This window comes from Biomphalaria glabrata, chromosome 5 (genome assembly GCF_947242115.1).
Source record: "Biomphalaria glabrata chromosome 5, xgBioGlab47.1, whole genome shotgun sequence".
NCBI classification, from domain to species: domain Eukaryota; kingdom Metazoa; phylum Mollusca; class Gastropoda; family Planorbidae; genus Biomphalaria; species Biomphalaria glabrata.
This window is the reverse complement of record NC_074715.1, coordinates 8,846,042-8,860,780: the sequence shown is the minus strand read 5'-3', so window position 1 is coordinate 8,860,780 and position 14,739 is coordinate 8,846,042. Positions and strand designations below refer to the sequence as shown.

Sequence of the window (14,739 nt, the reverse complement as noted above, 5' to 3'; positions counted from 1 at the left end):
CTCGACTTCTTAGAAAAAGACAACAAAAGCGATATTTTGCTAGTCGATAGTAAATCTAAAAGACAGATCTAAAACGTTTATCGGCTTTGTGGTGGAAATCTACTATCTACTGCAGATGGCTCGTAAAGTTAATTTGACAGTGATTTTGTACTTGGTAAAGTATGAATAAAATGAAAAGACGAATTTATTTTCTAATACAAAATCTTAATTTTCACTTATTATCCTTATCACAACCCAAATTAGGCCCCGCGCAATCCATTTCGCATAGGGCCCCGCAACCTGTAGGACCGGCCCTGTTAATTTGACAGTAGAATTGACTTGCTGCGATTCTATTATGTCTAATAAAAAACAAAGCGCCACGGGAATACAATTCTTTGTAGATCACTAGCACTCTAAGTTATTTTATAGTCTTTTACCTTGATCACAAACTGGAGGATTACTGAATCCTTCGCATCCATTGATGCATTCTCCATTCACACTGTCACAGGATCCACCATGACACTTCTCGGAGCAGTTCTGTTGACAGTTATGTCCCCATGTTCCTTCAGCGCAAACTGGCAAATACAATTTTAATCCCATAAATATTTTGCACATTTTGATAATTTTAAACTCACTATAAACAGATATAATGGCATGATCTCTTTTATTGGGTTAAGGATTTTTCTTTCCTTAAGATACATTAAAGAACATTCTCTAATTTATTCTGAAAGCATATAAGAATGTGGCCATGACTTGAGAACGAATCAATCGGATTGTAGTGTCAAGGGGTCTTTCTTTGTCCTAAACTGCATAACTAGAGAAGATGATAAGAGCAATGAAATTAAGATACTACAGAAAGATCATAGGTATTATTTACAAAGACAGCATCACAAGACAGGATTAGAGATTAGAGACAGGATTAGTTCAGCGATCACATCCTGTCACATTCTCAGTTGCCATTGCCTGTTAAATGTTCACACAGGACCATGAGGGTAAAAAGACACGTGAAACTCCTGATATAGAAACAGGAAGTAGAATGAATAAAAATTGACTTTTAGTTCAGTCAAGGCAGTCAAGAAGTATCCCTTTGTCCAGGGCAGTAAGAGTATCTTTTGGTCCGGGGAGGACGGTGATGATTTAGAGTGCGAAGTAGGCACCTTGAATAAAGTAGTATCTTTTGGGCGGACGAAGGCAGTGGTCACTTGAGACAGTACATATAAATGATAAATTTCTAGTAGTTGATTTCCTGAGAATTGGATATATATATATATTGAAGTATTTGTTACCCGCTGGGATGCGGACGTTATGTGTAGCCTATTCTGGAACTTAACAAGCGTATATATTTGATACCGCTGTTATGCGGATGTGATTATATTTCTCCTGCACCTATGTAACTCACAAAGAGTGCAGTATTATTATCATTATTCAATAAACTTTATGCTTTGTCTGCTAAAGTAGACTTACGTCAGTCTATATTGTTTACGTTTCTGTCACGTGTCAAGAGTACCCCAGGAAGCAAGAACCCAGCATTCCACAGCATTCTTGAACATTTCAATATTCGCGTTATCAGCACGGCCCAAATCGCATTCATTCATATTATTATCGTTTACACATCCCCTCCCCCCCCCCCCCCCCGATGTCAAGCTAGCTACTGTAAATAACGAAACTGTTAAAACTGGGAACAAGGTCCTCAGAGGTCACAAAAAAACATTCTTCAGGGAACAGTACCAGGTAAAAAATAAGAAGCAGAAAGAAAAAGCGATAGAAAAACTATATACAAGAATGGATGGACCTGTCATTAAAAAAGAATCTATCAAAGGCTTAAGGCAGACAGGAATGGAGAAAGACGGTCAAAAGATCTTGTGTGGTGCTCCGACTATCCAACAGATCTTGTGTGGTGCTCCGACTATCCAACAGATCTTGTGTGGTGCTCCGACTATCCAACAGATTTTGATAAAAGTCAACACGCTGATAGCGCTCAAAGTAAAAACCGTCTTTAGATCTGAACAATTTACAAATTTCTACAAAGTTAAATCATCCAAAGTCAAAATTGTCTGTAGTGTTAAAATATCCACCCAAAGTCAAAATTAACATTAAGAAAAGCATGCACATCAGTCTCTGTTGATAGAGAACATGTTTTGGTTTTGAATATAAAATACTATTGGCCATACCTTTACTGCATGCCGGAGGATCACTGAAGCCAACACATCCATTGTCACATTCTCCTGTTACTTTATTACATGATCTTTTATGACAAGTTTCAGAGCAGTTGTTTTGACAGTTTATACCCCAGGTTCCAGCAAGACAAGCTAATTAAAACATTTTAAAATGCGTAAATCTAAAAATCAACTATTTAATCAACAAGTCATAAATATTTATTTTTATTTTTGAAGTCAATTTATCTATCAATCTTTCTATAAATCTATCTATCTATTTATCTCTATCTATCTATCTATCTATCTATCTATCTATCTATCTATCTATCTATCTATCTATCTATCTATCTATCTATCTATCTATCTATCTATATATCTATCTATATATCTATCGATCTCTCTCTCTCTCTATATATATATATATATCATTTCTATCTACCTTTATCTATCTATCTACCTATCTACCTATCCATCTATCTCTCTGTCTATCTATCTATCTATCAATATATCACTCGTACAGAACAAACTGCTGAGCCGCACTAAACTGAACCAAGCCAATACTTTGTAGTGAACCTTGTTGAATGTGACAGCTTCGCTCTTTATATATGGTACCTATAGGGCTTCTAGAACCGGGCGGAACATCGTTTGGCATTTCTGATTGATTCCCATTACCGTATCTACGTGACTAGCCTGAGTAGTTATCACTTCTGATGTTTCTTAAATATTTTATTTCGGTTAACTATATATATATATATATAATAAATTTTAGGTGCATATTATTTTAGAATGTTAAAACTTTGGTGGTAATATAAATGAAGGAAGTAGTGTTTGTGTAGTGAGTCGACACAAATCGCCCCAGACTAGCGCTAAACGAGCAGTGAACCGTGACAAGCTGGGACCTTCAACTTCGATGTCTGGTGAAGTTTCAAAAAACATCTAAAGTGAATATTACTTAGGCCAGTCAGGTTAAATATAGTCGGGTGACCACCCAGAAGGGTCGAGCGATGTCCCGTCCGGTTCTAGAAGGCATTGGGGACCCTATATAAATAGCTATGGTATCAGAGTCGATTCAGTCACAACATCTACGAGTCAGTTCAGTACGTTACTACAGGGTCAACAAAGTACAGCGAAGCCAGTAGAGATCTTGTTCCAGTACAGAGTTGTTATGGCAGTTCAGATATCCAGAGCATTGTATGTCCAGTGTTATGTGATGTCTATAGTGCAGTGTTGGCTGTGATTTATTGAACGTTAATTTGGTGGCCTGAGCTGTTAAGCTATTTGAGTCGGTAGTGTCGTGTGTTGCAGTTTGCAGAGAGCTTTAATAGGAGAGACTCGCTACACTATTTACCTTCATTACAGTGTGGTGGGTCTCTATAACCAATACATCCTATGTCACACTTTCCGGTGACTGCATCACAAGTTCCCTCAAAACAGTTCTTTGAACAGATGGATAAACAATTTCTTCCCCATGTTCCTCTTAAACATGCTATAAAAAACGAAAACACACAGAAACACACATAAATAAACACATAAATAGATATATACGTAGGCGTTAGATTACCCAAACTAACCTGTCTATTTCTTAGGATTTATGATAAATGTTAGGGTTAAATTTAAATTGAGAGTTAGGAAAAGGAAGTGGGTTAGGTAAAGGGTTAGAGTTATTAAGTTTAGTGAAAGGGGTTACGATTTTGTAATTTCCAAACAAATCCTTGAATTTTCATTTTATGTAGAAGATATCGTGCAGTTTGTCTAATTTACATATATAATATATAAATGATTATGCTAGATTATCTGTGCAATACAAATAATATCTAAACTTCTGATTTAGATGTCTTAAGATATTGTCTAGATCTATTTCTAATTTCTAGATCTAGAATCTAGACATAATCTATAATAGATGTATGTTTAAATTATAATTAATGTTTCGAAAACATTTCAATAATCTTTAAGAAGCCTAAAATTGATCATATTACTAATTATTAATAGATTAAAATAGTGTATACGTCATTTCGTCTTCTACTTAGAATCTACTTAGAACTAATTTTTTTTTAAAAGTACACACTTTACGTAAGAAATGAGAATTTTCAGAAGAAGGCATTTAAAACATTTTTATTTTGGTCATTCTTCTCTATATTCTAATGCTGAAATAGTCATGAATCTCTCACCTTTTTATTATCTTCATGCTCACAACTAGTATATTAAACACATAAAATTCGTAATCACTTATTCTCTCTGAAAGCCGCCTTTTTTCTGTGTTTTTTAATACAAAATATGAATTTCGCTTGGTATGATCTAGCGATCAGTAAAGCGTCATAAATGTGATAAATTGGCATTCTTTGCTGATAGAAAACATGTTTTGGTTTTTAATATAAAATACTAAATTACCGAAACCAAAGTATGCCCATATTGGCGATACCTTTATTGCAATTGGGAGGATCACTGAAGCCAACACATCCATTGTCACACCCTCCTGTGACTTTATTACATGATCTATCCTGACAACGTTCAGAGCATTTGTTTCGACAGTTAATACCCCAGGTTCCAGGAAGACAAGCTAATAAGAAAAATTTAAAAATTCATGTATCTATCGATCGATCAATAAATTCTACACGTCATAATATATATATATATTGTTTTTAGTTTTGTTATCTATCTTTCTATCTATCTATCTATCTATCTATCTATCTATCTATCTATCTATCTATCTATCTATCTATCTATCTATCTATCTATCTATCTATATCTATATCTATCTATCTATCTATCTATCTATCTATCTATCTATCTATCTATCTATCTATCTATCTATCTATCTAAAACTAAGACTAAGACTGCTTTAATGATCCTTACGGAAATTGGTTGTGATTACAAGGATTCTTTTCTCATATAAAGACAACACTTCAGAAAAATACACATAAATACAACAGACAACATAAAGAGTTCATTCAGCGACTCCACACAAGTATCTTGGTGCATTTCATGTTCCCTGATCAATGAGTGGCGGTGATATAGTCTGACCGAGTGAGGTACGAACGAGTTTTTGTTCCGCTCCGTTCTTGTTTTGATTGACAGCTGTCGCCCATTTCGCGACGACCTGGCGTAGTTCTGATGGAGCGGGTGGCCGTTGTCTTCTAAGATGTTTTCGATTTTTCTTAGGTACGTTTGTTCAAAAAGTTCCTTTAAATGCAGTAATGTTGTGAGTGTAATTTTTTATGCTTTTTTAGTGATGTTTTCTAGACGTCGCAAGAGTTTAGATTAGGCGTTGCCTTGCCAACAACTATCTATCTATCTATCTATCTATCTATCTATCTATCTATCTATCTATCTATCTATCTATCTATCTATCTATCTATCTATCTATCTATCTATCTATCTATCTATCTATCTATCTATCTATCTATCTATCTATCTATCTATCTATCTATCTATTTATCTCTCTCTCTCTCTCTGTCTCTGTCTCTGTCTGTCTCTCTCTCTCTCTCTCTTTCTCTCTCTCTCTCTCTCTCTCTCTCTCTCTCTCTCTCTTTATATATATATATATATAAGGCGATCACTCTACTAAAGGTAGAAGGTATCTATCATATGCTATCAACAGATAGTTAGACTGGGACTTCAGCTATCAAGTGACAGAGGGTAATGTATTAACTTATAAGAGTCCTACTTAATACTAGAATAGACCACCGAACCACTTTCCATTGTTGCTCCATGTCTCCCAAACAGTTCACTAGTATCACACAGGACAGCACTTAGTCCCAGCTTTTCAGACTCCCATAACTTCAGTTGGATCTACAATAGTCCTTCTTTCCGTAGAATAAACTTGTTTTTAATGGTGCTCTGATGGGCACCATCAGTGTGGCGCTTGATGGGAATTAGAGCATTGCCCCCTTCTCTGTTCTGTTCGTCCCGAACAGATTCAGGTGCACTCAAAGGTAGAGGACGTTGGCATGAGCAGGCGGAGGTCGGTTAGTGGGAGCCACAGACACATAGAGCGTGTTCCCTACTAAACCATCTGTACTGCGGGTTCCGATGTCTTGTTCTCCAGTTGTCAGTACGTTGTTGAGACGATGTCTTGATCATTGCGTTGACTTCTTTAAGACCGTTGCCGGTGACGTTTGCCTTCTGACACGTATAGAGGTAGTGGCGATCCCTGTAGTTGTCATAATAGCAGTTGGTCCTGCACGCCTCTTTAGCAGACCTTCTCTAAGGAGTCCCATGACATGTTTGTAGACCTACACTTAGTGACGGTTGCAAGTACATTGTCATGGTCAGCCGTGTCACTAAGGTTTGCCTATGAATCAACATTTCACTAAGTGTTAAATCGGGTCGAACTGTGATGGGTTAACAATCATTCATGATACTATCGCTGGTTAACATAGGAGTATCGAAGTCCACTGGTTTCAAACCCTGTTGGTGGGTTTCTTCACATTTGCATTTCCTTCATGAAGTACCGCAAGTACAGGTCTTGTTTAACTCTTTCTTTTCTAATTGACGATACCATCGTTGATTTGAACTCAATAAATTAAATTAATGTTTGATTTTATAAACTTTACTTTGTCTTACATAAAATGGAGCATGCATTCCACTTTAACTCTTTACCAACTAAAACATTTTCTGATAACAAACGAAAACGTTTTTGAAGCTTTAAAAAAATGATAGTGAAATACTACTGAGCAAAAAAAAAGAATTCTGTCAAAACGTGGAAAATAATTACGGAGAGAAAGAGTTAACACCTGGTAGCAGTTATCAAGCTTCGAATTCTTTTCGTAGACACTGGCAGATTGACAAGGGTCTTTGCGGTCCAAAGCGACTGGCTCGGACGCAGGCCCAAAGTTGTCTTGATCTGATAGGGTCGTTGTGGCAATCATAGCTTCAGTCGCATAGCAGACTTCTCCTAACTCTTCTCCTGTCTCTTTCTGTTCATCTGTGTACTTCGACTTCGATTTATTTGTAACTATCAGTACAACCATAGTCCTGAATGAGTAACGGTTGGTTGATAAATAATGTTGGACTTCTCTCTCCCCCAATTGTTCGATCTGGCCTTGCACGTTACGTATCAGTTTGTCAATCGAATGAGTCATCCAATCCTGCAAGGTACACATTTTTTTCGCCTTGTTCTCGTAACAGGTCCTGCCTGGTGATCAGGAGCTCGCCAATATTCTGTTCTACTTCATACATGTGAGGCGCGGTGGCTGAGCGTTAAAGCGCTTGGCTAGCGAACTGGGGTCCGGGGTTCGAATCCTGGTGAGGACTTGGATTTTTAACTTCAAGATCTTCGGGCACCTCTGAGTCCACCCAGCTTTAATGGGTACCTAAAGTTAGTTAAGGAAAAGTAAAGGCGGTTGGTCGTTGTGCTGGCCACATGACACCCTCGTAAACCGTAGGCCACAGAAACAGATGACCTTTACATCATCTGCCCTATAGACCACAAGGTCTGAAAGGGGCACTTTTTTTTTCATACATGTAGTTCTCAGGATCCTCCCCTTCTTCAACCAGGTCATGTCGAAGACGTGCTCTCATCTTTTCTTTGGCCCAAACGATCTTTAGCTCTCTGGCTTGGAGCTTCTCTTTTAATTTTTTTTAGCTCATTTCGTCTAGCTTCCTCATCGTTGACATTCGTTCTTTTCGTTGAGCTGCCCAAATCCCACTTCCAGACACCAATTGTTGTAAATCTAAGGCGGGCAACTCAACGAAAGGTAGGAAGTAATAATTAACGATGTATTTATTATAAGCTATCAACAAATAGTTAGATTTGGACTTCCGCTATCACGTCACAAGTCTTAACTTCTAAGAGTCCTACTTAATACTAGAACAGACCACCGACACACTTCCCAGTGTCGCTCCAGGTCTTTCCAAACAGTTCACTAGTATCACACAGGACAGCACTTAGCTCCAGACTGTTCAGACTCCCATAACTTCAGCCGGATCGACAGCAGTCCTTCTTCCAGTAGAATAAACATGTCTTCTCCCCTACTCTAATGCGCACCATCAGTGTGGCGCTGAAGCGGAGTGTTGTTTCGCTCCCTAATGGGATTCTAGACTCGGGAGAAAATATTTTCCGACTCTTCTGATTGATTATACTACTACACTACATGACTGGCCTGAGTAAATTGACACTTTAGATTTAAAAAAAAAATTAAATCGCGATTTGACCGTTGCTAGACTTTATGGCCGGCCGCTTGTCTAGCTATTGCCTAGGCCGATCTTTGACGGTTAAATACACAAATACTAGTACCAATATTTTCTTCATCACAATTGCTATAACAATATATATATATATATATATATATATATATATATAACAAATTTTAAAATATATATCTACCTACAGTACAGTATGGTGAGTTCATATAGCCAATACATCCTATTTCACAATTGCCTGTAAGTCTATCACATAATTTGTCGATACAATTGTTTGAACAGGTCGACAAACAATTTCTTCCCCATGTACCTTTTAAACATGCTATAAAAATAAAAATCCACAAAGATTATATTATATGCAAACACACACAAGCGCACTTAAATCTCTATATTATTACATATATAGTCGTTAGATTACATAACTACCCGTAGAATTCATCGATTTGATCTAGGTTTAGTGCACATTACCGACTTGCCTAGCGTGTAAGCTGAGGTTAACCTAATCTAAACTCTTTCTCTCCTAACTGACGATGACAACGTTGATTTAATTAATACCAAATACAACATTTTCTGATAACAAACAAAAAAGTAATTAGAGTATAATCATAACAGGATGGTGAAATACAAATGATCAAAATGAATAATACTATCGAAACGAAGAAAATAATTACGTTGAGAAAGAGTTAAGGTTAGAATTAAGGCTTACATTTTAGAATTTAGGATTACGAAAAGTGTTAGGGTTAAATTTAAAGTGCCTGTAGTGTTGATGTGAAGAGTTTGGTGAAAGAATAGGGTTATTGTTAAAGTTAATGAAAGCGTTTATGGTTTTCGTAATTTGCACATAAATCTTTTTTATTTCAATTAAACGTATTGTCTAGTGAGTCTAGTGGGTAACGTACAATTTCTTCAGTGCACGGAGATTAACAACTTAACTGATTTGTATAAAGCTCACTCCATTTGTCTGCCTGTTAAAAATTGTGTATAACTTATTCTCTAATGAAATAAATACTAGTTTTCACACTTATTAATCGGCGTAGACACTAGTTAAACATAGGCAGAAATTAGTCATTCGATTACTACTTATCTTTTTTTCTTATACCAAAAATTAAAAGAATCCTTCGGCATTCACAGCTATGGCTAACTTTGTGTTGTCCCCTTAAACAAGTGTACACCATATTTACTTATTACTTCTGATATTATACAATCTAAGAGGTTTTGAAAAGCACTTATAAGTTTACAGAAATTACTTCTCACAAAGTTAACAAAGAAATTTTGTATGCTCATTATATGGAACATAAATGTTTTTGAACACTGAAGATACATACGTATATTGCATTGTGGTGGATTTAAAAACCCTAGACAACCTTGGGTACAAGTGTGTTCATGGTTTTCACACATCAAATTGTAACAGTTCGTGCACTTTTCTTTACAGTTGACACCATACTCTCCGGTCCTGCAATCTAAAATGTAAAAAAAAAAAAAGTTAAACAAGATTACAATAGGAGTTTGTGTTAGACTCAAACTCTAAGACGGTCCCCAATGTCCGCACGTGGATCAGCGGTTATCAATGAGACTGCGACCAACAAAAAAAAGCACTAACTCGATTTAAAATATATAATAGCTAGTCCTTCTTTTAATATAATAACAACACGACTTGACACAGAACTTCTTGGGTTTGGATGTAATTAAATTCTTAATAAAAATGATATTATTGTTTTCTACTTTAGAAATATAGCTTAGAAAACAAAAGTTCCTGAAAGACGGATGTCTGATTGTGTGAGATTTTTCATTGGCCTCCTTCAGTCGTAGAACGACTATGGTTCATCTCAGAGCACACTTCCTCATGTGGCTGTGGAGCCCTATTTTGGAGAGACACTCCCGTCCACAGTTAGCGCAGGTTAAGGTGGCTTTTGCTTTGGTTGTAGAGGAGTTGGCCGTTTTTCGAATTGTACGTTTTTCTTCCTGAGCTGAGACCCATGTACTTTGACTGTCCATAGCTTTCTTGGTCACTGTCTCTCTAATCTGGTGCGGTCTAGAGCTATTTTTTCCCAATTGTCAGTATTGATGTTCACTGATTTGAGGTCACGTTTTATTACATCTATGTAACGGAGGTGGGGGCGACCAGTTTTTCTTGTGCCAGTCGCGAGGTCTCCAAAGAGGATGACTTTCGGGATGCGCTTGTCCTCCCTCCATCCGGCAAACATGTCCAATGACACAATAAGCAAGATGCCAAGAAGTTCGGTTTTAATCGCGTATTTCCTTAGTGACGCAACTGGTCATTTAAAAAGTGAGAACGGAAATAGAAGAACGGAAGACGAAGACCGACTTGTAGATTAATATAGATAAGAGACGACGTAGACTGTGGTCTTATTCTCTTATAAATTGTTGTTAAGTTGATATCCGCATTTCTTCAATCTATCTATTAATTGTTATGTTGAATGGGTTAGTATTGAGCTCGCGTTTAACATCTACACTCAACTTGATCTAAAAGTTTGATCGACCAACCAACAGTATGCTCTTCGCTTGTCCTTTTAGAGTAGATTATTTAATGTCACTATCTAGCTTATAGGTCTAACCCTAATTTTCGACATATAGATCTATCTAAATAAAATCTACATTATATCTAGCTCTTGTGAATATCTAGATTAAGATCTACATCTAGATTCTATAATTTTATAATCTTATGGTCAGTGACTAGTATTAAGTTTAGATCTAAACTTAAAGGCAGCAATATAATGAATTTATAATTTAGTATTCTCATGTTATAATAATCTGTACAACCATCTTCTACTGCTAGATCTAGAATTCTAGATTTAGATCTGATTTATAGATTGGAATCACATTAAGAAGTGGAACAAACGCGAACATCATACTTTACATTATGACTGCTATGGCACCTCTGTAATAATACAGTGGGCACTGAGTCGAAAATGTGTGACTGGCAACACTTTTGCGGACTCCTTGGCCAACCAGGTAGGACAAACACCACCCACCAAACAGGCTGCGGAGGACAAACACCACCCACCAAACAGGCTGCAAGTCTTCATCATGCTCTGGTTAAAATTTAAATAAAAAATATCTAGATAGAAACGTGGTTTGGGCGCCGGGGCAAGTTCTAAAAAGCCCGTGGAGTCTGGAAGAGCATGAGGCGCCCTGACCGCACTTCCCCGGAATTGGAATTAGTCGATTAGCTATTTTAATAGCTGGTTTCACACATTTATTTTACATTCTTTGTTATGGCCTGCTACAGTTGCGAAGAGTCTATGGGTCATCTCATGGAAATGAGATGAATGCCTGTTTTTTTTTTTGTTTTTTTTTACATTCAGGCATTCGATTTAATTATATTACATTTGTTATTTTGTTTAATTGTTTGGAATACACTATATCAGTGACTATATCAGTGACACGCAAATTAACAACCGGGGGCCGCGAGTTTTATATGACTAGTAATATATAACGCACAAAGTTGGACGAATGTTTGTGTTCTGTGTAGCAAAAGGCTACTCGTTTAGGTTAATGTTCTTTAGTCCATCATAGTAATTGAGATATATATCCAAGTAAGCAAGCTCGGACTTTTGTAGAAACGTGGCATGTAGTCCAGTTCCGTGATTGAGTTTTGAGAGTTACCCATGTAGAGTTGTGTCTTCAAGTCCAGCCCCCTAATTAAGATTTACAACCAGCAAGTAAACAAACTCAGTTCCCTCGTAAGTTGTGACCGTTAGAGTGTGTCAATTAGTTGACGTCCATTGCATTTGACTTGTGTTGACCAGTCTATCAATGAAATTTAACAAATAAAAGGGGTAGGAGTTGTTAATCTCTATCTTGGAGATATACCTGGTTACCAGGCTTGAAGTGGTCACCTGTCTATCAATGAATTCAATGGGATGAACTAAACAAATAAAAAAGAGGTGGGAGTTGTTCATCTCTATCTCTGGAGATATACCCACAGACAGACGTCTGTAAAAGTGACATATTTAACCCCGAAAATAAATATCTTAACATATTAAAAACCCACTCAAGGGTGAAGACAAACAATTAAAATAAATTTGCCATCCAATGCTGTTCTGTATGTAAAGCGCATCTATAATGTAAAGTTTAGTTTCTTTTTATACTAACACGCCTTGTCTTTATACTAAAAGATGTTTAGAGCATATTCATAAAGGCCGTTTGACCGATCTTGATAAAACTTGGCAAAATGTTCCTTGGGTACTAACTTAGACCATAGTGTATGTATTGTAGCCCTAAAACAAACTTAAGACCCTAAAAAAAAAAAAAAATGACCAGCTCTATGTAAGCATTATAACTTCATTGATCTAGGCCATTTTTACATGAGAAAAGATCGAAAAGATCTAGATCTACATCTAATTTTAAGAACTACATTTTGCGCGGATAGTTTTTTACTTTGACACATGAAAATAAAAAAAAAATAGTCCATTGATTTCATTACTTAATAAAATTAATCTTCAAATTTGTGTTTCAAAAGCATTTTTTTACAAAAATTCGTTCCTTATATCTGCGAACGTAGAATTCCTGATGAGCATTCTATCATTATACAATACTGTAATGTTACACATCTTTAAATTCCTAGGTCTGTAACTTTAATTAAACTCTAATTTTTTTAACTTCTTTTCGCAAAGATAGTTTTATACTTTAACACATGAACATACTAAATATAGCAAATTCATTTCATATTTTAATCAAATTAACATTCTTATTTGTTTTTTCTAAAGCATTTTTCATGCATTCGTTCACCCTGACGCTGCGAAGCCGTGTTAAGATGCACTAGTCGACAGGCGGCGTAGCATACGCCGCTATTTGCAGGGCCGGTCTTAGGCGCCTGCAAGCTATGCGACCGCAGTGGGCCCCGCTCTTTCATAGGACCCGCACTTTCATAGGGCCCGCTCTAATTCAAGGTGTAGAAATTATTAAATTAAACCATTTTATAACTTAAAAGAGATTTCCCGCGCCCTCCTGTCGATTTACCAGGAGCACTTTCATAGAACCTACACTTTCATAGGACCCGAGCTTTCATAAGACCCGCACTTTCATAGGACCCGCGCTAATTCAAGGTTCATAAATTAATTAATTTATCCATTTTATAACTTAAAACAAATTTCCCGAACCCTCCTGGCGATTTACCAGGAGCTCCTGGAAATCTCCCGAAATCGCAAAAAATACGAAAAAGTTATTAAAATATACGGAAATATATACACGAAAATTGTCATTTTGGGTGTCATTCAATATGGAAAACGCCAATCTTACGCGCGACATTATGCATCAGCCGTACTTGTGTGATCTGGTGAAAGAAGCTTCTCGCGCCTCAAACTAATGAAGAATTACTCGAGGTCAACAATTCTCAAAGATAGATTGAAACATTTGTTAATTCTTGCTATTAAGCGGGATCTATGTAGGAAACTGTAAATGACAGGTTTAATGATGTAACGTTGAAGAATGCGAAAGTTCTGCAATGCTGGGTTCTTGCTTCCTGAAGTACTCTTAACACGTGACAAGACAAATACTTCAAACTGACTTAAGTCCGTTTCAGCAGACAAATATAAAGTTTATTTTACTACAATAATAATAATACTGCACTCCTTGTTAGTGCTACAAGTCAAGAAATAATAAACAATCCTATCCGCATAACAGCGGTATCAAATGTATCCAATACCTTAATTACAAATCACGCCCGCATCTCAGCGGGTAACAATAAGAATAATTACTACTAGTGACACTGGAACTCCAACTATAGATATCCATTGAAATACGAAGAATATTTTAATATTTAATAAGCACATAATGAAATCAACTCTCAAATATTATTAATCAACAATCACCAGTCCATCGACTTTCATGATATATACATATATAAACACCTGTCCAGGGAGCAACGTCCAACCTTCCTGGACCGGGAGCAGGACCTCACTCACTTGACTTGACTTGACTGAACTCAAAGTCAACTTTATTCATTCTACTTCCTTCCTGTTTTCTACATCAGGAATTCCACGTGTCTTTTAAGCTCTTAACATGACGTGAATATTAAATCATGCAATGTCAACTGAGACTGTGACAGAAACAGAATTATTTTGATATACTGTATGACCTCGCTGCACGCAAGGTTCGTAAAGTATTTCTGTACGTAGTAAAGAATGAATAAAATGCATAGACGAATTTATTTTCTAATACAAACTCTTAAACTTCACTTATTATACGCTTCCCTACTCAAATTTGGCCCCGCGAAATCCGTTTCGCATAGCGCTCCACAATGGGTAAGTCTGGCCCTGCTATTTACATATCTATATATAGACTACAGATGTCGGAAATATCTATGACATACGCCATTCAGGTAGCTTGAAACCTCACAGGAAATTATTTTGATTGGTTGCGGAAAACATTTGTCAAATTGTTAGTTAGAAAAGGCGCTATCAGAACCTTCAGTCGGAATGCTACTTTTCTAGAGATAGGA

At 36.6% G+C, this 14,739-nt stretch overlaps 1 protein-coding gene across 7 annotated transcripts in view; it reads right to left on the bottom strand.

Annotated features, from left to right (window-relative positions):
• The window catches only part of LOC106067081 (multiple epidermal growth factor-like domains protein 6), a 47,548-nt gene that overhangs the window by 17,681 nt on the left and 15,128 nt on the right, over positions 1 to 14,739 (bottom strand). For all 7 annotated transcript variants that reach the window (XM_056028441.1, XM_056028445.1, XM_056028444.1 and 4 more), the window contains 6 exons: positions 9,602 to 9,736; positions 8,461 to 8,598; positions 4,555 to 4,692; positions 3,484 to 3,621; positions 2,151 to 2,288; positions 417 to 554 (listed from right to left, as the gene is read on the bottom strand). In XM_056028441.1, the coding sequence (XP_055884416.1) occupies positions 417 to 554; positions 2,151 to 2,288; positions 3,484 to 3,621; positions 4,555 to 4,692; positions 8,461 to 8,598; positions 9,602 to 9,736 (825 nt within the window). The remainder of the gene's footprint in view (positions 1 to 416; positions 555 to 2,150; positions 2,289 to 3,483; positions 3,622 to 4,554; positions 4,693 to 8,460; positions 8,599 to 9,601; positions 9,737 to 14,739) is intronic.